This window comes from Scyliorhinus torazame, chromosome 2, assembly GCF_047496885.1.
Source record: "Scyliorhinus torazame isolate Kashiwa2021f chromosome 2, sScyTor2.1, whole genome shotgun sequence".
Classification (NCBI taxonomy): Eukaryota; Metazoa; Chordata; class Chondrichthyes; order Carcharhiniformes; family Scyliorhinidae; genus Scyliorhinus; species Scyliorhinus torazame.
Genome location: NC_092708.1, coordinates 88424884 through 88445888, shown reverse-complemented (window position 1 = coordinate 88445888; position 21005 = coordinate 88424884). Strand labels below are relative to the sequence as shown.

At 48.8% G+C, this 21005-nt stretch overlaps 1 protein-coding gene across 7 annotated transcripts in view; it reads left to right on the top strand.

Annotated features, from left to right (window-relative positions):
- The window catches only part of LOC140389546 (xin actin-binding repeat-containing protein 2-like), a 298487-nt gene that overhangs the window by 212332 nt on the left and 65150 nt on the right, over window positions 1-21005 (top strand). Inside the window, exon 1 of one of the 7 annotated variants that reach the window (XM_072473790.1) lies at window positions 17980-18160. The exons of the other annotated variants lie outside the window; for them this stretch is intronic. Coding sequence (XP_072329891.1) covers window positions 18061-18160 — 100 coding nt within the window. The 5' untranslated portion in view covers window positions 17980-18060. Of the gene's footprint in view, window positions 1-17979; window positions 18161-21005 lie in introns of those variants that run through there. 7 annotated transcript variants of the gene reach the window in all.

Below are 21005 nucleotides of genomic sequence, written 5' to 3'. Positions count from 1 at the left end.
TTAGGTAGTGTGGAATAGAGATTTGTTTCCCTCCATATTTTAATGATTCTAAATTAAAGTATTGTCTCCATTGTATGCTAAATACTGCAGCAGTGAATTTTCATGCTAAAGTAAAGTTGCCATCGTCCCAGATGACCATTGGCTGCTTTCCCCTTTGAGGGGGAGAGCTGACTGATGGTGGTTTAACCTGAGGATCACCCACACCTCAGGCAAGGGGCAAGGTTGAGAAGGCAGGTCATAGAGTTGTTGCATCGCCTGCCATAATTTGTGTGGGAGATCAGCGGAAGCCCTGGAGCTAAAGCAGAAATGTCTGCTCTCCTCGCTCTGCGTCTCTAGCTTCTTTCCTCACCCCAGTCACCAGTGTATGGGAATTTGGAAGCTTTCAAAGAGTCGGGATCATCTAAGTCGATTGACTAAAATGGCAGATGAATGTTAATGAAAATAATTGTTAAACAATGCACAGTTACGGTGAAATGTGTTTTCACATAATAGATAATAAAGCAGTAAAAGTATTTGGAGATTGTTATCAATCATTCCCAAAGTATTGATGTGAGACTGTCAACAAAAAGTTTAAACAACTAGTGCGATACATTTCAAGGACATTTGATTGGAAATAAGACAAGTTGACTACGACCTTGTCGGCACAATGGACAGAATTTTCACTACCAAGGTGGATAGATAGAATCAGCAAGTTATCCGGGTTGGCAGATTGTCGTGGTTTGAAGTGCCACCATGGGAGGAATGAGTGTGGGATAGCGAGGTGCCTATCTACCCCACAAGCACATTCTAGGTGATTATGGGATCACGTGAATGCCAATCTGAGCAGATTAGAAGGACAGTCTTGGTTGCAATAAAAGCAGTTAGGCTATCGAGTCCTCACCCCTCACACTACCTCACTCCACACCCACTCTCCATAAGTTCTCACCCCCATTTAGGTCAACTCAGGCTCCCCAGCCATTCTCCATAGCCTATAATGCTCTCCATGCCAACTCATGTCCCTACTATACCCATTCTCCCAGTATGTGCTATCTGCACAACCGGTGAACCATATAATAACAATGGCAAGTGTGAAATGGCGGAGAAAAAAAAAATCACCCGTTCAAAAGTGTTCTTTTACAAAAAAACTGCTGTTCCTACAACTCTATCAGACAATGTCAGCCCATCCCAGCTAAACCAGTCAAAATCAACCACCTAAGTATTCTAACCCCGTTTTCCAACACTTAGTCCTTGTATGTTTTGGCATTGAAAGTGCACATCTAAATACTTCCTCGACATTATGATGACCTCTGCCTCCACCAACTTTCAGGCAGTGAGTTCCAGACTTCCACCACCCTCTGGGTGAAAAAGTTTTTCCTCACATCCCTTTTAAATCTTCTGTCCCTTACCTTAAATCTATGTCCCCTGGCCATTGATCTCTCCACCAAGGGGAAATGTTTCTTCCTGTCTGCCCTATCTATGCCCCTCATAATTTTACATGTCTCAATCTTGTCCTCCCTCAGTCACCTCTGCTCCAAGGAAAACAACCCCAGTCCATCTAATCTCTCTTTATAACTAAAACTCTCCAGCCCAGGCAGCATCCTGGCAAACCTCTTCTGCACCCTTTCCAGTGCTATCACATCCATTCTATAATGTGGATTCTAGAACTGCACACAATACTCTAGCTGTTACCTAACCAACATTATATATAGTTCTAGCATAACCTCCCTGTTCTTAAACTCTATCCCTTGACTAATAAAGGCAAGTATACTACATGCCTTCTAGCCAAGTCATATCTGATCTGACAATCAGATAGACCATTAGAGCATCTTTAACAAAGGCTTCAAACATTCCACACCATTTAATCTGATCCAGATTAATATTTAATCATCACCTTAGAATCCCTACAGTGCAGAGGAGACAATTCAGCCCACCGAGTCCACGCAGATACGGGGAGAACCATAGAATCCCTACAGTGCAGAAGGAGGTCAGTCTGCCCATCGTGGCTACACTGACCCTCCAAAAGAGCACCCTACCTAGGCCTACGCTGCCACCCTATCTCCGTAACCCCACCTAACCCATACATCTTTGAACTCTAAGGGCCAGGCTACCTAACCTGCACATCTTTGGACTGTGGGAGGAAACTAGTTCTGTTTTGTATACAGACACTTGAATGAGGTGAATGGAGCTTTGAGAGTTATTTCTTTTATGGAAGAGTTATCTTGATCTTGTGCAAAGTACAGCTAAAATGTTCTTTAACTTTTCATTGTTTTGCTCGATTACCTGAAGTATTAAATCTTGTGAAATGTGTTGCGGTTGCTCTTGCTTCGCAAGTGCTATACTCAACAAACCTCATTCATAATTTACTCCGATATAGGAGCTGTCAGAATATAATTTGTCCATCCATCAGTCAGAGAGACCAGGAAGATGAAATGTAAAGTACTCATTTCCATTTTAGTTATAAGTAACATAATGAGTTTATTGTTCGCATTAGGCATGCTAATTCCCAGATACATTTGTGCTAACTTTGACTTTGTAAATATTTAACCTCCTGAGGGGAAAGGACAGGACAAGTAGTCTTTTGGAAAGACCAGCGTTTATTGTTCGTTCCTAATTTCCCTTGAGAAGGTAGTAATGAACCACCTTCCTTGGCTGATGTCGTCCATGTGATGGAGGTAAGTAAGCAGTTCCGTTAGGCAGGGACTTCCAGGATTTTAGAATCATGGAATAGTTACAGCACACAATGAGGCCAAGAGAACTCGCCTTGTTTGCTTCCCTGCCTTTGCCCATAGCCCTGCAATTGCTTTCTTTTCAATTGAATCTACCCCCACCAGTCCCTCGGGCAGTGTATTTCAGATTCTAACCATTCACTGTGTCAGTATGCTTTTCCTTATGTTACCATTGCTTCTTTCACCAATTACCTTAAATAGGGGTGCTCTGGTTCTGGAGTCTTCCGCCAATAAGAAATTTCTCCCAATCTCCCCTGTTCCGATCCCTCAAGATTTGACCCAGAGAAGGTACGGTGATATATTTCCAAGTGGAGTTGCTGTGTGACTTGAAAGAGAACTTGCAAGTGCTTGTGTCCCCGTAATAATCATGAAATGGCATAAAATGTTTGACAAAGTGCTATCTTGGTTTCGGCAATAACGTAGTTGTAATCTGAACAGCGATAGCTATCTGTTGTCATCACTCTTCTCCTCAAAGAACCAACTCTACACTCCTCTGTTCTTGCACATTACCACCCATCTCCAACCTCACTTTCCTCTCCAATGTCTGTGAATATGTCACCTCCCAAATCTGTTCTCACTTTTCCCAGAAGTGCATGTTTGAAGCCCTTCAATCAGGTTTCTGCACTTGCGATAGCACTGAAAGGCTCCCATATTGAACCCACAAATAACATCTTATGTTACTGTGACAAATGTTAACTACACCTCCTCCTCCTTCTTGACCTGCGTGCAGCTTTTTAAACTGTTGATCATATCACCCGAGTCCAATGCCTATCTGCTGCTGCCTAACTGTGTGAAATTGTACTTGCCTGGTTTCATTCTTACCTAGCTCATCATAGTCAGAGAGTCACCTTCAAAGGCTTCTCTTCCTGTTCCCACCTCTCCACATCTCTACCTTGTTTTCCTCCTTCAAGATGCTCTTAAAATCTACATCTGCCCCAACAGCTTCATGTGTGGCCCAGTGTCATATTTAATTTTAAAATGCCACTGCGTATAGTCCCTTGTGACTTTTAAAAGTATGAAAGTTGCTATATATACATGCAAGTTTTGTTGATGCCAGTGAGTCAGAAGATTCTATTGCCGGGGTCGAACACATAATTTAGGTTCCCGTGCCAATGCAGACTGAGGGAATTTCATGGGTATCATCCTTTAATCACAGAATCCCTACAGTGCAGAAGGAGGCCATTTCGCCCATTGTGTCTGCATCAACCCTAGGAAAGAGTACCCTACCTAGGCCCACACCTCCACCCTATCCTTGGAACCCAGTAACCCCACCTAAATTTTATGACATTAGGGCAGCATGGTAGCATTGTGGATAGCACAATTGCTTCACAGCTCCAGAGTCCCAGGTTCGATTCCCGGCTTGGGTCACTGTCTGTGTGGAGTCTGCACGTTCTCCCCGTGTGTGCGTGGGTTTCCTCCGGGTGCTCCGGTTTCCTCCCACAGTCCAATGATGTGCAGGTTAGGTGGATTGGCCATGATAAATTGCCCCTTAGTGTCCAAAATTGCCCTTTGTGTTGGGTGAGATTACTGGGTTATGGGGTTAGGGTGGAGGTGTGGGCTTGGGTAGGGTGCTCTTTCCAAGAGTTGGTGCAGGCTCGATGGGCCTAATGGCCTCCTTCTGCACCGTAAATTCTATGATTCTAAAGGGCAATTTAGCATAGCCAATCCATCTAACCTGCACATCTTTGGACTGCGGGAGGAAACCGGCGCACCCGGAGAGGCCGGGCAGGGGAGAAGCGAGACAGTAACTCCCGAGAGGGGGGCCACCGTACTAGCGGGAAAGCTAGAGCTGGGGGCATGCAACAAAGCAGGGCCGCAGCGCGCCCCCAACACGGGGGAAGGCACCAGGCTGGAGGTGGGGGGGGGGGGGGGGGGGGGGGGGGGGGAGGACCACTCAACAGAGACAGGAGAGCAAACAGGGGAAAGAACAAAGAACAAACAAAGAACAAAGAAATGTACAGCACAGGAACAGGCCCTTCGGCCCTCCAAGCCGGTGAGGACCAGGCTGCCCGACTAAACTACAATCTTCTACACTTCCTGGGTCTGTATCCCTCTATTCCCATCCTATTCATGTATTTGTCAAGATGCCCCTTAAATGTCACTATCGTCCCTGCTTCCACCACCTCCTCCGGTAGCGAGTTCCAGGCACCCACTACCCTCTGCGTAAAAAACTTGCCTCGTACATCTACTCTAAACCTTGCCCCTCTCACCTTAAACCTATGCCCCCTAGTAATTGACCCCTCTACCCTGGGGAAAAGCCTCTGACTATCCACTCTGTCTATGCCCTTCATAATTTTGTAGACCTCTATCAGGTCTCCCCTCAACCTCCTTCGTTCCAGTGAGAACAAACCGAGTTTATTCAACCGCTCCTCATAGCTAATGCCCTCCATACCAGGCAACATTCTGGTAAATCTCTTCTGCACCCTCTCTAAAGCCTCCACATCCTTCTGGTGGTGTGGCGACCACAATTGAACACTATACTCCAAGTGTGGCCGAACTAAGGTTCTATACAGCTGCAACATGACTTGCCAATTCTTATACTCGATGCCCCGGCCAATGAAGGCAAGCATGCCATATGCCTTCTTGACTACCTTCTCCACCTGTGTTGCCCCTTTCAATGACCTGTGGACCTGTACTCCTAGATCTCTTTGACTTTCAATACTCTTGAGGGTTCTACCATTCACTGTATATTCCCTACCTGCATTAGACCTTCCAAAATGCATTACCTCACATTTGTCCGGATTAAACTCCATCTGCCATCTCTCCGCCCAAGTCTCCAAACAATCTAAATCCTGCTGTATCCTCCGACAGTCCTCATCGCTATCCGCAATTCAACCAACCTTTGTGTCGTCTGCAAACTTACTAATCAGACCAGTTACATTTTCCTCCAAATCATTTATATATACTACAAAGAGCAAAGGTCCCAGCACTGATCCCTGTGGAACACCACTGGTCACAGCCCTCCAATTAGAAAAGCATCCTTCCATTGCTACTCTCTGCATTCTATGGCCTAGCCAGTTCTGTATCCACCTTGCCAGCTCACCACTGATCCCGTGTGACTTCACCTTTTGTACTAGTCTACCATGAGGGACCTTGTCAAAGGCCTTACTGAAGTCCATATAGACAACATCTACTGCCCTACCTGCATCAATCATCTTAGCGACCTCCTCGAAAAACTCTATCAAGTTAGTGAGACACGACCTCCCCTTCACAAAACCGTGCTGCCTCTCACTAATACGTCCATTTGTTTCCAAATGGGAGTAGATCCTGTCTCGAAGAATTCTCTCCAGTAATTTCCCTACCACTGAAGTAAGGCTCACCGGCCTGTAGTTCCCGGGATTATCCTTGCTACCCTTCTTAAACAGAGGAACAACATTGGCTATTCTCCAGTCCTCCGGGACATCCCCTGAAGACAGCGAGGATCCAAAGATTTCTGTCAAGGCCTCAGCAATTTCCTCTCCAGCCTCCTTCAGTATTCTGGGGTAGATCCCATCAGGCCCTGGGGATTTATCTACCTTAATATTTTTTAAGACACCCAACACCTCGTCTTTTTGGATCTCAATGTGACCCAGGCAATCTACACACCCTTCTCCAGACTCAACATCTACCAATTTCTTCTCTTTGGTGAATACTGATGCAAAGTATTCATTTAGTACCTCGCCCATTTCCTCTGGCTCCACACATAGATTCCCTTGCCTATCCTTCAGTGGGCCAACCCTTTCCCTGGCTACCCTCTTGCTTTTTATGTACGTGTAAAAAGCCTTGGGATTTTCCTTAACCCTATTTGCCAATGACTTTTCGTGACCCTTCTAGCCCTCCTGACTCCTTGCTTAAGTTCCTTCCTACTTTCCTTATATTCCACGCAGGCTTCGTCTGTTCCCAGCCTTTTAGCCCTGACAAATGCCTCTTTTTTCTTTTTGACGAGGCCTACAATATCTCTCGTCATCCAAGGTTCCCGAAAATTGCCGTATTTATCCTTCTTCCTCACAGGAACATGCCGGTCCTGAATTCCTTTCAACTGCCACTTGAAAGCCTCCCACATGTCAGACGTTGATTTGCCCTCAAACATCCGCCCCCAATCTATGTTCTTCAGTTCCCGCCTAATATTGTTATAATTTGCCTTCTCCCAATTTAGCACATTCATCCTAGGACCACTCTTATCCTTATCCACCAGTACTTTAAAACTTACTGAATTGTGGTCACTGTTACCGAAATGCTCCCCTACTGAAACATCTACCACCTGGCCGGGCTCATTCCCCAATACCAGGTCCAGTACCGCCCCTTCCCTAGTTGGACTGTCTACATATTGTTTTAAGAAGCCCTCCTGGATGCTCCTTACAAACTCCGCCCCGTCTAAGCCCCTGGCACTAAATGAGTCCCAGTCAATATTGGGGAAGTTGAAGTCTCCCATCACCACAACCCTGTTGTTTTTACTCTTTTCCAAAATCTGTCTACCTATCTGCTCCTCTATCTCCTGCTGGCTGTTGGGAGGCCTGTAGTAAACCCCCAACATTGTGACTGCACGAGGGACAAAGGAGGGGTACAAGGGAGAGGGGGGAAAGGGGAGAGACCGGGAGGGGGGGGGGGGACACAGGGAGGGAGAGACCGGGGAGGGGCGACACAGGGAAGGAGGGACAAACAAGGCTAGAAAATGAATTGGGCTACAAAGTGCCACAACCAAGGGCTCGAAACAAGGAATCGCTGCAAGCACCCACCCTGTACGGTCTCTGGGCGAAGGGAGACCACAGAGTGGAGGGGACTATCCGCATGGCGGACGCACAGTGGGCGGCCATGTCGGGTGCCCCCGGGACAAAGGGAAACCCTGGAGCGCAGGGACCCGACCGCATGGAGGGAGCAGTGACAGCAGCCATCCTGGACCACCCCCTAACAAAGGGAAACCCCGGCGGGGAGGGGCGCGTCCACCAGATAAGTATGGTTAATCCCACAAGAGCGAGGGGGCAGAAGCCCCCCACCAGGATAGTCACCTGGAACGTAAGGAGACTCAAAGGCCCAGTGAAGAGATCCAGAGTCCTCACCCACCTAAGAAATATGAGGGCCGACATAGTCTTCCTCCAAGAGACACACCTGAGAGAGCAGGGCCGACTGGATGGGGCACCGGCAGTACTAGTTAACGTGTACGCACCCAACTGGCACGACACGAGCTTCATCAAGAAGACCATGGCAGAAATCCCCGACAGAGCGACGCACCGACTAATCATGGGGGGGGGGGACTTCAACTGTGTACAGGACCCAAAGACAGACAGATCAAACCCCAAAACGGGGAAAACCTCAAGCATGGCAAGGGAACTCAGTCACTTTATGGAACAGATGGGAGCGGTGGACCGCTGGAGGTTCACCCACCCAGGGGAGAAAGAGTTTTCCTTCTTCTCCCCAGTACACAACGTATACACCAGAATTGACTTCTTTGTGGTAGTGAAAACGGTGCTTCCAGACAATGTGGAATACTCCGCAATTGTGATACCAGACCACGCTCCACACTACATGGACGTGAGGCTGGAGATGGGCAGGGCCCAACGCCCCGCATAGAAGTTGGACGTCGCCCTACTAGCGGACAAGGCCTTCAACGAAAGGTTATCACGGGCCATTGCAGAGTACACAGAGAACAACCAGAACGGGGAGGTCTCACCCGCCAAGTTCTGGGAAGCACTGAAGGCCGTACTAAGAGGGGAAATCATCGCTTTCAAAGCGCGACGAGATAGGGAGGAAAGGGTGGCTAGGCAGCAGCTGGTCGACTCCATACTGGAGGTAGATCGTAAATACTCTGAGGCCCCGACCATAGAGCTCCTGGCGGAGAGGAAAGAGATACACAGGAACTTTGATCTGCTCTCCACCAGGAAAGCAGTGCACCAACTCCGCCAGGCACGTGGGACCCTATACGAACACGGAGACAAAGCCAGCCGCCTGTTGGCACACCAGCTGAGAAAGCAGGCAGCCACCAGAGAAATTGCACAAATCGGGGATACCAGAGGCACGCTAGAAACAGTACCATAAAAGATCAACAAAACCTTCAAGGCCTTCTACCAGGGGCTGTACACCTCAGAGCCCCCAATGGGGGACTCTGGGATGAAACGGTTCCTTGATGGACTGGATATTCCAGTCGTGGGGGAGGGCAAAAAACGGGGCTTGGAAGCACCACTAGCACTGGGAGAGATCATGGACAGCATTAGCTCCATGCAGGCGGGGAAGGCGCCGGGACCCGACGGGTTCCCGGCGGACTTCTACAAAAAATTTGCGACAGCACTGGCCCCGCACCTGCGGGAGATGTTCACAGACTCGCTGGCTAAGGGCACACTGCCACTCACGCTAGCACAGGCCTCAATCTCGCTGATACCTAAGAAAGACAAAGACCCAACGGAATGTGGGTCATACAGACCCATCTCGCTGCTGAATGCAGATGCCAAAATACTGGCCAAGATTCTAGCCAAAAGGCTAGAAGACTGCGTGCCAGAGGTGGTCGCAGAGGACCAGACGGGCTTTGTCAAAGGTAGACAGCTTACCTCGAAAATCAGGCGGCTGCTGAACGTGATAATGACCCCATCCGGGGAGCGAACACCAGAGGTGATAGTCTCCCTAGATGCAGAAAAGGCCTTCAACAGAGTCGAATGGAAATACCTCATAGAGGTACTGGAGCGGTTCGGGCTTGGAACAGGGTTCACCTCCTGGGTAAAGCTCCTATACAACGCCCCCATGGCGAGCGTACGGACCAACAATACCAACTCCCGATACTTCCAGCTGCACAGGGGCAGCTGACAAGGATGCCCACTGTCCCTGTTGCTGTTCGCTCCAGCGATCGAACCACTAGCAATCGATCTCAGAGCGGCAAAAAGTTGGAGGGGGATCCGAAGGAGAGGCAGAGAGCACAGAGTCATACTCTGTGCAGATGACCTGCTCCTCTACATTTCGGACCCACAGAGCAGCATGGACGGAATCATCGCGCTCCTGAAAGAGCTTGGCGCCTTCTCGGGCTACAAACTTAACATGAGCAAAAGCGAGATCTTCATAGTACACCCACAAGTAGGTGGGGAAGCCCTAACGGGACTGCCGCTTCAACAAGCCCAACACAAATTCCGCTACCTGGGGCTCCAAATAGCCCATGACTGGAACGGGATCCACAAATGGAACCTCACCAGTCTGACGGAGGAAGTAAAAAAAGACCTGCAAAGATGGAACACACTCCCACTCTCCCTCCCGGGAAGAGTCCAGATGATCAAAATGAACGTGCTGCCCAGGTACCTCTTCCTATTCAGATCCATCCCGATCTACATCCCCAAGGCCTTTTTCAAAGCACTAGACTAACTAATCATGGCGTTCGTATGGGGGGGGGGCGGGGGAAGAATTCTAGGATCCCAAAGAAGGTCTGACAAAAAACAAAATCCAGGGGGGGGCTTGCCCTCCCAAACCTACAACTTTACCACTGGGCGGCGACGGCTGAGCGAATAAGGGGATGGATCAAGGAACCAGAAGCCGAATGGGTGCGCGCAGAAGAAGCCTCCTGCATGGGGACCTCCCTCCGGGCCCTCGCCACGGTGGCGCTCCCATCCCCACCCAAAAAACACTCCAGCAGCCCGGTGGTAATAGCCACCCTCCAGTGCTGGAACCAACTACGGCAACAATTTGGCCTGACCAGAATGTTGGGTAAAGCTCCATCTGCAACAACCATAGGTTCACACCAGCGCTGACTGATGCCACCTTCAAAAGGTGGGGACAGGACAGAAGGACACTGACAGTCAGGGACCTATACACCGACGGCAGGGTCGCAACACTGGGCGAACTGACAGAGAAGTTCCAGCTAGCCAGGGGGGAACGAGCTAAGGTACCTGCAACTAAAAAACTTCCTACAAAAGGAGACAGGGACATACCCACAACCACCATGACAGACACTTCTGGAAGAGTTACTCGACGCAAGCATACTAGATGAAGGAAACTGTAGTGACATGTATGACCGGCTGGTCGAAGGGGCCGACACCGTATTGGACGCAACAAGAATGAAGTGGGAGGAGGACCTGGGGATCGAAATAGGGTGGGGACTCTGGAGCGAAGCACTGCATAGGGTCAACTCCACCTCCACGTGCGCAAGGCTCAGCCTGACGCAACTAAAAGTGGTACATAGAGCCCACTTTCAAAGAACCAGTATGAGTAGGTTCTTCCCGAGGTGGAGGACAGATGTGAGCGGTGCCAAGGAAGCCCAGCCAACCACGCCCACATGTTCTGGTTTTGACCCAGACTTGTGGAGTACTGGACAGCCTTCTTCGAGGCAATGTCCAAGGTGGTGGAGGTGAGGGTGGAGCCCTGCCCGAAAGTGGCGGTCTTCGGGGTTTCAGACCAGCCAGATCTATTCCTGGGGAGGAGGGTGGACGCCCTTGCCTTTGCCTCCCTGATCGCCCGCCGTAGAATCCTGTTCGGCTGGCGGTCAGCAGCACCACCCAAAGCTGCAGACTGGCTGTCCGACCTCTCGGAATCTCTCCAAATGGAGAAAATCAAATTCGCCATCCGAGGGTCAGACGACGGCTTCCACAGAACGTGGGAGCCATTCACCCAATTGTTCCGGGACCTGTTTGTGGCCAACAAACAAGCAGAAGAATAGCCAGGTAGCCGGGAAACAGGGGAGAGTAGCCAAAGCATGAGAGGGAGAGATAGACCGGGAGGGGTGGGGGGGGGGACAGCTACATCTAAGAGGAAGGAAAGGCGAGCCACTGGGGGGGGGGGGGGGCAGGAGCGGGAGAGAGGGGTGGGTAGAGGGAAGAGACGGAACAATGGAGGAGAGCCAGGGAGGGGGAGGGGGGAGGCAGGGAAACGTTAACAAACTTAACGTCCACAGGAACAGAGAAGACGGGGGTGCCGCAGGAGCGGAAGTGCAGAGAAGCGGAACGAGACGACAACGGCAGCGAACTCCGTCTGGGAGAAGCAAGGGACAACCGCACCACGAACAGATGCCTACTTACGTGTGCAAATAATTTTGCCAAGTGTATGAGCTGCTGCTGTTGAGCGGGGGCATAATACCATCCGATGGCTTCTCAGGGAAAATTAAAACGTCAGCAGCAGCGACCCGTAGGGGAGTGGGGGGGAGTGCTCTGTTGGGAGGGTGTGGGAAGACTGAGGCGCGTGGGGTCACGTCTAGTCAATTGCTATTGTATATTCTCTTTTTGCACTATGTTAATGTTCACTCTATTTTGCTGTGTTAGGATTATTACTATTTATTATGAAAAACTTTGCAAAACTTTAATTTAAAAAAAATATTTTTTTAAAAAATGAAGTCCCATCCACCTAATCAGGTAGATGTAAAGGATCCAATATGGCACGAAAGGAAGATCAGGGAAACTGTCCCAGTGTCCGAATTTGTCAATCAACTAACACCACTGAAATAGTTTACCTTGTCAGAAAACTCTGTGCTGTTTGTGGAGTCCTCCTGAATACATTTTTTGCCTGCTGCATTTTTCTACATTACAAACATGACTACATTTCAACAAAAGATGTTCATAGACGGTGAAGCTTTGAAATACCCTGAGGTTGTGAAAGATATAAATAGAGATCTGATTGTTCGTTTCCACTTGTGGTCTAGCCCTGAGCCCTCTGCAGAGTTAAAATGTGAGTCAGTATCAACCTTTTTGTTTTAAAAACCTTCTGAAAGAGTATTTACAAAATCTCTTGTTTGAAAGGACAATCATGATTTTCAATTATAGGGAAAAAAAAGGTCCATAAATTTTATGTTGTGAAATATCAACATGTGAACAATTTGTCTTGAATCTTTCTCTCTCTCGATTTCTCTTTCTGTTCCTCTCTCTGTTCGTTGCTATTTTCACAAGATCATTGACTAGGGCATTAAACTCTGAGCACCTATTGTACTTTCATAGCCTTGAAAATGAAAATGAAATGAAATGAAAATCGCTTATTGTCACAAGTAGGCTTCAAATGAAGTTACTGTGAAAAGCCCCTAGTCGCCACATTCCGGCGCCTGTTCGGGGAGGCTGGTGCGGGAATTGAACTGTGCTGCTGGCCTGCCTTGGTCTGCTTTCAAAGCCAGCGATTTCGCCCAGTGCTAAACCAGCCCCAGCTTTGGATATAATTTCATTGCCATTGTCTCTCCCAACATAGGGAGCAATTACATCTATTTCGGTAAGGAATAATTAGTAAGTGATAATTCAATGTTGTAGATAATTATTTTGTAAATGCTGAGATTAACAACTATGTTCATAAATTAGCTTGCCCCAGGCTGAAATTTACCATGTTCTTCAGGACCCAATTTTGTGATGAAAAGCAGCTCCTGAACCCACACTTGCTGGTAGTGGGACCGGCTCAGTGATTTTATCACAAGGGGCCTCCCAATTGGGGGTCAGCAGGTGTGCTTCTGAAGCTACTGTCCCAGCAGAGGGCCAGCAGCCTTAGGTGGCACTGTGGTTAGCCTCACAGCGCGAAGACCCAGGTTCGATCCCGGCCCTGGGTCACTGTCTGTGTGGAGTTTGCACATTCTCACCCCCTCAACCCAAAGATAGAGTACACAATTAATTTTTTACCAGCTAAGGGGCAATTTAACGTGGCCAATCCACCTACCCTGCACATCTTTGGGTTGTGAGGGCGAAATCCATGCAAACACGGGGAGAATGTGCAAACTCCACATGGACTGTGACCCCAGAGCCGGGATCGAACCTGGGACCTCGGTGCCGTGAGACAGCAGTGCACCACTGCGCCACCGTGCTGCCCCCCACAACCCAGAGATGTGCAGGGTAGGTGGATTGGCCATGCTAAATTGCCCCTGTGGTAGTCTGTGTAGAGGTATTACGATATATGGTAATGCTAGAACACCATTGGTAGATATTGTATGTTTCCTATTGGTCAAGCTGTATGGTAGCTCCGCCCTGCAAGGCGAGGTATAAGAACCCCGTGCCACACCAGCAGCCTTCGTTCTGTACCTGAGCTGCTGGAGGAAACATCTAGCTTATTAAAGCCTTCAGTTGGACTACAACCTCGCTTTAGTGGTCTTTGATCGTGCATCAGCTCCTTAATTGGAAAAAAAATGAATTGGTTACTTTAATTGTTTTTAATAAGAGGGCCAGTTGCCTGAGTCTCGCAGTGCCACCTGGAGAGGTAGTTGCTGCTCAGTGAGGCAGGAGACCATATGACGTCTCAAAATGGAGATACCTTTGGAGGTATATGGAAAGTAAAATTTAGGGGACGGAGGGCAATAGTCCTGCAGGATGGTGGGAAACATTATTGGGGCTGTGGATATTTTAGCCCCCCCTTTTGTCATAAAGCCTCAAATTTCAGTGCCCCCCCCCCCCACTACCCCTCACCCCACTCCAGGTTGCCATAGGGAAGCTGCCTTTGTGAAGCTGGTGGCTAACTAGCCTAAAATGGAGATGGGCTGAAGGTGTTAGGAGGGAGTCTGATGTCTTCCTACCGCAGTGAGATATTACAGCAGCAAGAACCTTAACGGCGCAGTCGCCTAACAAACACCAAATTAAGGCAGGTAGGCATCCAATTAAGAGCCACCTTTCACCCCCACACGCATTTCAGGAGGAGCTGATGCCATGTGGGGAAATCGGCAGGTAAACCCTCGTGGCCCCCCAGAGGGTTTCCTGGGGGAGGGGTCTTTTTGTATGGATGTTTGATGACTCACCACAAGCCCCACGGTGATTGCCTGGCCCCAACAAAGTATGTAAAAGAATACACTTAGTGTTGGAGGGCACCTCATCGTGGTGTTTTACTCCCTGCAGCCTCACCACTGACCAGCTCTATCTGTTGCACTGCTAACGCTGCTGAGCGGACTGCCATCCTCCATTTGACAGCTGTTCTAGTGACAACCTCTCAATTGGCTGCCACCAGCAAAATAATACCTGGATCCTGCTGATCACCCCCACTTCCAGTTCTGGCAGTGGGATTGCATAACTGTTGAGAAATGTTCTTGAATTAATTATTGGGCAACTAAATATAATTAAATACAAATTTTTCTGTGCAAGCTCTTTATTTCTCATTTTCTCAATAGTCCAGTTTAGCAATGCCGACCATTTTGAATAAAACTCCACCATTGCAGCAACCTTCTCTGGTTATTTTCCTTTGGTGTAAGTTGTTTCACTCTCTCGCTCTCTTTGTTACTTCGATCCCCTGCAGGCCCATTTCTGCCTGGTGTGGATGATTGAAAAACCTAGGCCTGCATTAATCTCCTAGGTCTGCACAAGCTACAGGAGAAGTACTTCACCTCTGTGGAAAAATCAATTTTCCTTTCAAACATGGCGAGTATCGGGTGCATTATTAATTTTGAACCCATCAGTCATTCCAGCGCCAGCATAACTGATGTATTAAAGAGCAAAGGATTTCACAAGTGTTACAGTTTGGTATTGTGCTGTTACTAAAATGGCAGAAGTGTGTTGACATAACACACTGTGGAACAATAGGGTGTGGTGAGTTCATGTCAAGGATTTCCCGCATGGTAAAATGTTAGCAATATACTCACTTTACCATGTCCATTACTCCTCGGTCGTCATTGCAATCACTGAAATAATAAGAATATATGGGAAAGGAAAAATTCTTGCATAGGAAGAAATGATTATTGTTCTTGATTTGTGTTATGAGATATGTCAGGCAAGTGCTACAAATAACGTTGCCTGTCATGATCTGTGCATTTTCATAGTTGATCTGGTATATTTGTTTGGAAAAGCTCTTTCTTCATGGGGGATTTGGGGTGAGGGCAGGGACTGATGGCTAATATTGTTCTGTACTGTAACAAAGATCTTGGGTGGGATTCTCCGACCCCCCGCCGGGTCAGAGAATCACCGGGGGGCGGCATGAATCCCGACCCGCCAGCTGCCGAATTCTCCGGTGCCGGGGATTTGGCGGGGGCGGGAATCGCGCCACGCCGGTCGGCGGCCACTGGCAGCGGCCCCCCCCGGCGATTCTCCAGCCCGCGATGGGCCGAGTGGCCGCCCGTTTTAGGCCAGTCCTGCCGGCGTATGTTACGACAGGTATGTACCGGCAGGACCTGGCTCCGCGGGTGGCCTCCGGGGTCCTTGGTGGGGCGCGGGGGGATCTGGCCCCGGGGGATGTCCCCATGGTGGCCTGGCCCGCGATTGGAGCCCACCGATCCGCGGGCGGACCTGTGCCGTGGAGGCACTCTAATCCTCCACGCCGGCTGGTGTAACAGTCCGCGATGGCTGGCACGGAGATGAACCCCCCTGCGCATGCGGCAGCTCCGCCGGCTGGCGGAGGCCCTTCGGTGCCAGTTGGCATGGCGCCAAGCCCCTTCTGTGCCAGCCGGCGGCACGCCGCAAACCACTCCGGCGCTGGCCTAGCCCCTGAAGGTGCGGAGGATTCCGCACCTTCGGAACGGCCCGACGCTGGAGTGGTTCACGCCACTCCTTCGCACCAAAATTGCCCACCCTGCCGGTTTCCGAAGAATCCCACCCCTTGTTTGCAAATTTTATATCAAGTCTACAGTCATGCTGGATATTTTAATTTTCTATATTAATCAAGTAATGAATAAAGATTGGCTCTTTCTATGTTTAGATCACACAATCGCAAAATGTGCCCCATTATTCAAACCACAGATTTGCAAACCCCTCCTTGAAGGAATCTGTGAAGTCCTTAGATTCCAGCCCCTTGGCGGCATGATCTACTGTGTTGTACAAGCAAAGAGTTATTCTTTTCTTTTGCATTGCTGGTACTATTCTTTGGAAATGAGAATAGAGGATTTCCAATATTTTTATGAAACTACTGACTACTTGAACAAACATTGAACTTGATGACCAGCCATGATCATAATGAATGGCGGAGCAGGCTCGAAGGGGCGAATGACCTCCTCCTGCTTCTATTTTCTATGTTCCTATCATGTGACTCTGCCAAAAAGATTTGGAGCGAGATTCTCCGACCCCCCCGCCGGGTCGGAGAATCGCCGGGGGCTGACGTGAATCCCGCCCCCACCGGTTGCCGAATTCTCCGGCACCGGATATTCGGCGGGGGTGGGAATCGTGCCGCGCCGGTTGGCGCCCCCCCCCCCCGTGATTCTCCGGCCCGTATGGGCCGAAGTCCCGCCGCTAAAATGCCTGTCCCTCCCGCGTAGATTAAACCACCTACCTTACCGGCGGGACAAGGCGGCGCGGGCGGGCTCCGGAGTCCTGGGGGGGGCGCGGGCGATCTGGCCCTGGGGGGGTGCCCCCACGGTGGCCTGGCCCGCGATCGGGGCCCACCGATCCGCAGGCGGGCCTGTGCCGTGGGGGCACGCTTTCCCTTCCGCCTTCACCACGGTCTACACCATGACGGAGGCGGAAGAGACTCCCTCCACTGCGCATGCGTGGGAATGCCATCAGCGGACGCTAACGCTCCCGCGCATGCGCCGCCCGGAGATGTCATTTCCGTGCCAGCTGGCGGGGCACCAAAGGCCTTTTCCGCCAGCTGGCGGGGCGGAAATTCGTCCGGCGCGGGCCTAGCCCCTTAAGGTGGGGCTCGGCCCCCCAAGATGCGGAGCATTCCGCACCTTTGGGGCGGCGCGATGCACGACTGATTTGCGCCATTTTGGGCGCCAGTCAGCGGACATCGCGCCGATACCGGAGAATTTCGCCCTTGATTTTACTATCTCCGTTATGATCATGCATGGTACATTTCAAGTACTGCACATAGACTATCTCAATAATCTCATGCTAATTTCTTCTGCATGGAGCTGCAGTAAGTGTGTTAAATCCCAGGGTTGCTGTTTTTACTCGTGGTAACGGCTGGTGAAAATCTACTGAACAAAACCCTACGTGAAGCTGAAACTCTGCATCATTTTAAACAAATGGCAGAGACAGACTTCGAGGCTGTAATTTAATCTCAAGATTCAGATGACTGGTAAAAACCATGAAATTTCACCTCGCGTTACACACTTTGTTAATATTAGTGCCACTCTCATCATATGCTGTTCTATTTGTGAACTGCGGCTCTTTAGTTCCTCTCTGTTTATTACTTTTAAAGTAATAGTCGGACTTTGTTAGCATAATCTCTTTGTGAAACTGCACATACAATGGTGTTTAATATTCTGTTCAAATTCTTTTTCTCTCGATGGCAAGGCATCTTTTAATATATTTGATTTTGCCATATGATCCGCCTATGCTTATTTCTGCACTATGTTTGAAACTAAAACATATGTCCCATCTTAAAGGCTATTTCCATGGCAGTGTGTATGTAATGTATATGCTGGAAATGTGTGCAGGAAGGGAATTGGAAGGAAGAGAGCCTCTCAAGTCCGGTCTCTTATGCTGTCAAGTTAACCTCTCTCCACTTTCATTTGTTTTAAACTCTGAAGTAACTGCGCAGTTTCCTACTCACTGAAATACAAAGAAAGACATCTTGGAAGATCTTTAGCAGTGAGATGAACCCAAACCACGAATCGAGTACTGACTATTGTGAGAAAATGGTTGACTTTTCCAAGCTGGGATCTATAGATTACACAGTTGATAATATAAGCTCAGGTAAGAGTCCTGTTATTTAGTCATGGGCTGACTCAGAATTTCTTCATCTTTTCCGGGTGCAGTAAAAAGACAGCCTCAATGATTTTTCACCAAATGGGATTTAATAGTGATTCCACCGTCTGTAATGGGAGACAGTCCAAACTCGGAAATTATGTCATGAATTTTAGGGCCGCTGTTGTGTTGCGTGTAAGGCTGGTCACAGGATACATATAATTTTAGTTCTTTTGGTCAAGAGGAGTCCAGAGTAATGAGAGGCTGGAATGGATATTTGATGAAGTTTTCATACCAGTATGTTGTGCTTACTCATACCACAAAAAGTTATGACCTGTTTTGAACACTAAATTATTCTAATGTAAGATTTCTATGAAGTCTTTGCAGAACTCCAAGACTGTAAGCTAATGTAATGTGAAAAGCAAATGCAACTTGTTTGAAATAGTCTGACTGAGTGCTAGGTTAACAGTTATAAATAGAGAATATATTAACTATACATATAATGGTCTAGAAATGTGAACACGCCCAAAAACCAGGCACAAGGGGAGCTGTACTTATCAGTTCACGTGGTCCCAGGTCATGCGGTAAATTTCATTCAACAATTCAGCTATGCAGCCATCACCAATGCGACGAGAAGTCAGGCAACATACTGGCGGATGCCGTAAATCTGATATAACAAAGGGGAATGCTGGAAATACTCAGCAACCCTGTAGAGAGACAAATGGAGTGAATGGCAGGAACTTGATGGATCTTCCAGACCCGCTGATGGTGAAGCTCCATTGTGGGTTTCCAGGTGGCGGGGGGAGGGGGGGGGCATATAATGGGAAACCCCATTGACAGGGGGATCAGGAGATCCTGCTGCCACCCAATGGTGGGCCGCCTCCATCGCCACGAAACATGCCATGGAAATTCCCGCCCAATGTTATCATGTATCATCTAGTTGTAGGAAGACAGAAATTGGGCAGCTCAGATACCACTTATATGGAACTAGCACCTCTTAGGGAGGAGGTGGACTTTGGTACAGAGTGCATGCTTTGCAAGAAATCCAAACAAGACACCCAGGTTCTCTGATGTCACATCGGAGGCCCTGGAGCAGCCACGGATAGGAGAGAGAGTATTTCTGAACTTCCCAGCAAGGAAGGGACAGAATGCCATCCAGGCAACATCACTGTCAGCACGTGGGCAGCAGGGTAGCACAGTGGTTAGCACTGTTGCTTCACAGCACCAGGGTCCCAGGTTCGTTTCCCGGCTTGGGTCATTGTCTGCGGAGTCTGCATGCTCGCCCAGTGTCTGCGTGGGTTTCGTCGGGTGCTCCGGTTTCCTCCCACAAGTTCTGAAAGACGTGCTGTTAGGTAATTTGAATATTCTGAATTCTCCCTCTGTGTACCCGAACAGACATAGACATAGAAATAGAATTTACAGTGCAGAAGACGGCCATTCGGCCCATCGAGTCCACACCGCAAAGACCAACCCACCTAAGCCCACACCTCCACCCTATCCCCACAACCCAGCAACCCCACCTAACCTTTTTGAACACTATGGGCAATTTAGTATGGCCAATCCACCTAACCTTCACGTCTTTGGACTGTGAGAGGCACCTGAAGGAAACCCACGTAGACAGCAGACTCCGCACAGACAGTGACCCAAGTCAGAAATCGAACTTGGGACCCTGGAGCTGTGAAGCCATAGTGCTCACCACTTTGATACCCTGCTGCCCAGGCGCCGGAATGTGGCGATTAGGGGCTTTTCACAGTAACTTCATTGCAGTGTTAATGTAAGCTTGCTTGTGACAATAAAGATTATTATTATTATTATAAGAAGAGATCAGTGCCAAAACTGTCAGGCTAAGAATACTTGCTTTCTGCTCACACTTCCATTAGCCCCGGTCTCACTACTTTCAACACTGCCCTCACCCTGCTTCCCTTCACTCTCCTACAATTACCACATCACACCTCTTTCTCCACATACTCACACTTCCTATTCTCACTATTGTTGCAACCCTCACTTCTCCAAGCTTCATATTTTAGCACTGCGTATGAACGACACAACTATATTGGACACATTCTTTGAACACTTTAAGACTGTCATAACGCATTCACTCCTTTCTCACAGCAAGTCATACGTAGCTCTAGACTGCAGGAGGCTGCCGCTGAAGAAAGCTGAGCCTGCTTGCACCCCCCCTCCTGGATGAGACTCGCAGTGGTCTCCCTGAAGACCCACCATTGGTCTGGCCTCCAGCATATTGCGCCCCCCCTCCCTTCCTCTTCACCAACCGCTCCTATTCTCTTCTGTCTTCTTTTCTGTTCCCCTTCTCATCCAACCCAAAAGGCTGCTTTACCAGAGCACTGATGTCTGCAGTCAGCAGTTTAGTAGGCAGCCAGAAACAGTGCAGCATGAGCAAAACCTTCTCCACATCCAGAACTAAGTTACCACGGGCAAAAAACAACCCCCAGAAAAAAGTCCCCAAACTCACCAGTCGCCTCAGATGACAAGCTAGCGACCAAGCAATAAGTAAAATTTAAATAGCATTCTTCCTGCCTGTTAGTGGCACAGGATGCTGATTGAATTGATCACGTGTATGCCTGGCACTAGGGCAGAAAACGGTTCTACAGCAAGCATTGGAGCCGAATGTCTAATTCATTCTATAGTTCTGGAAAGTGCTTTGAATATCTATGGAACAACCCGATCCAATATTGCTGGTGCCGCAGTCCTGGTTCATAATCCCGTCCACCAGATTGGGTGGCAGTTTTGCATCATCAAATTTCTCGGCCTTTTTAAAAATACATTTTAACTTGTTTAATGCAGCCAGAAGCCCATTTGAATGGAAGTTATGTTTCAATTACAATGTGAAATA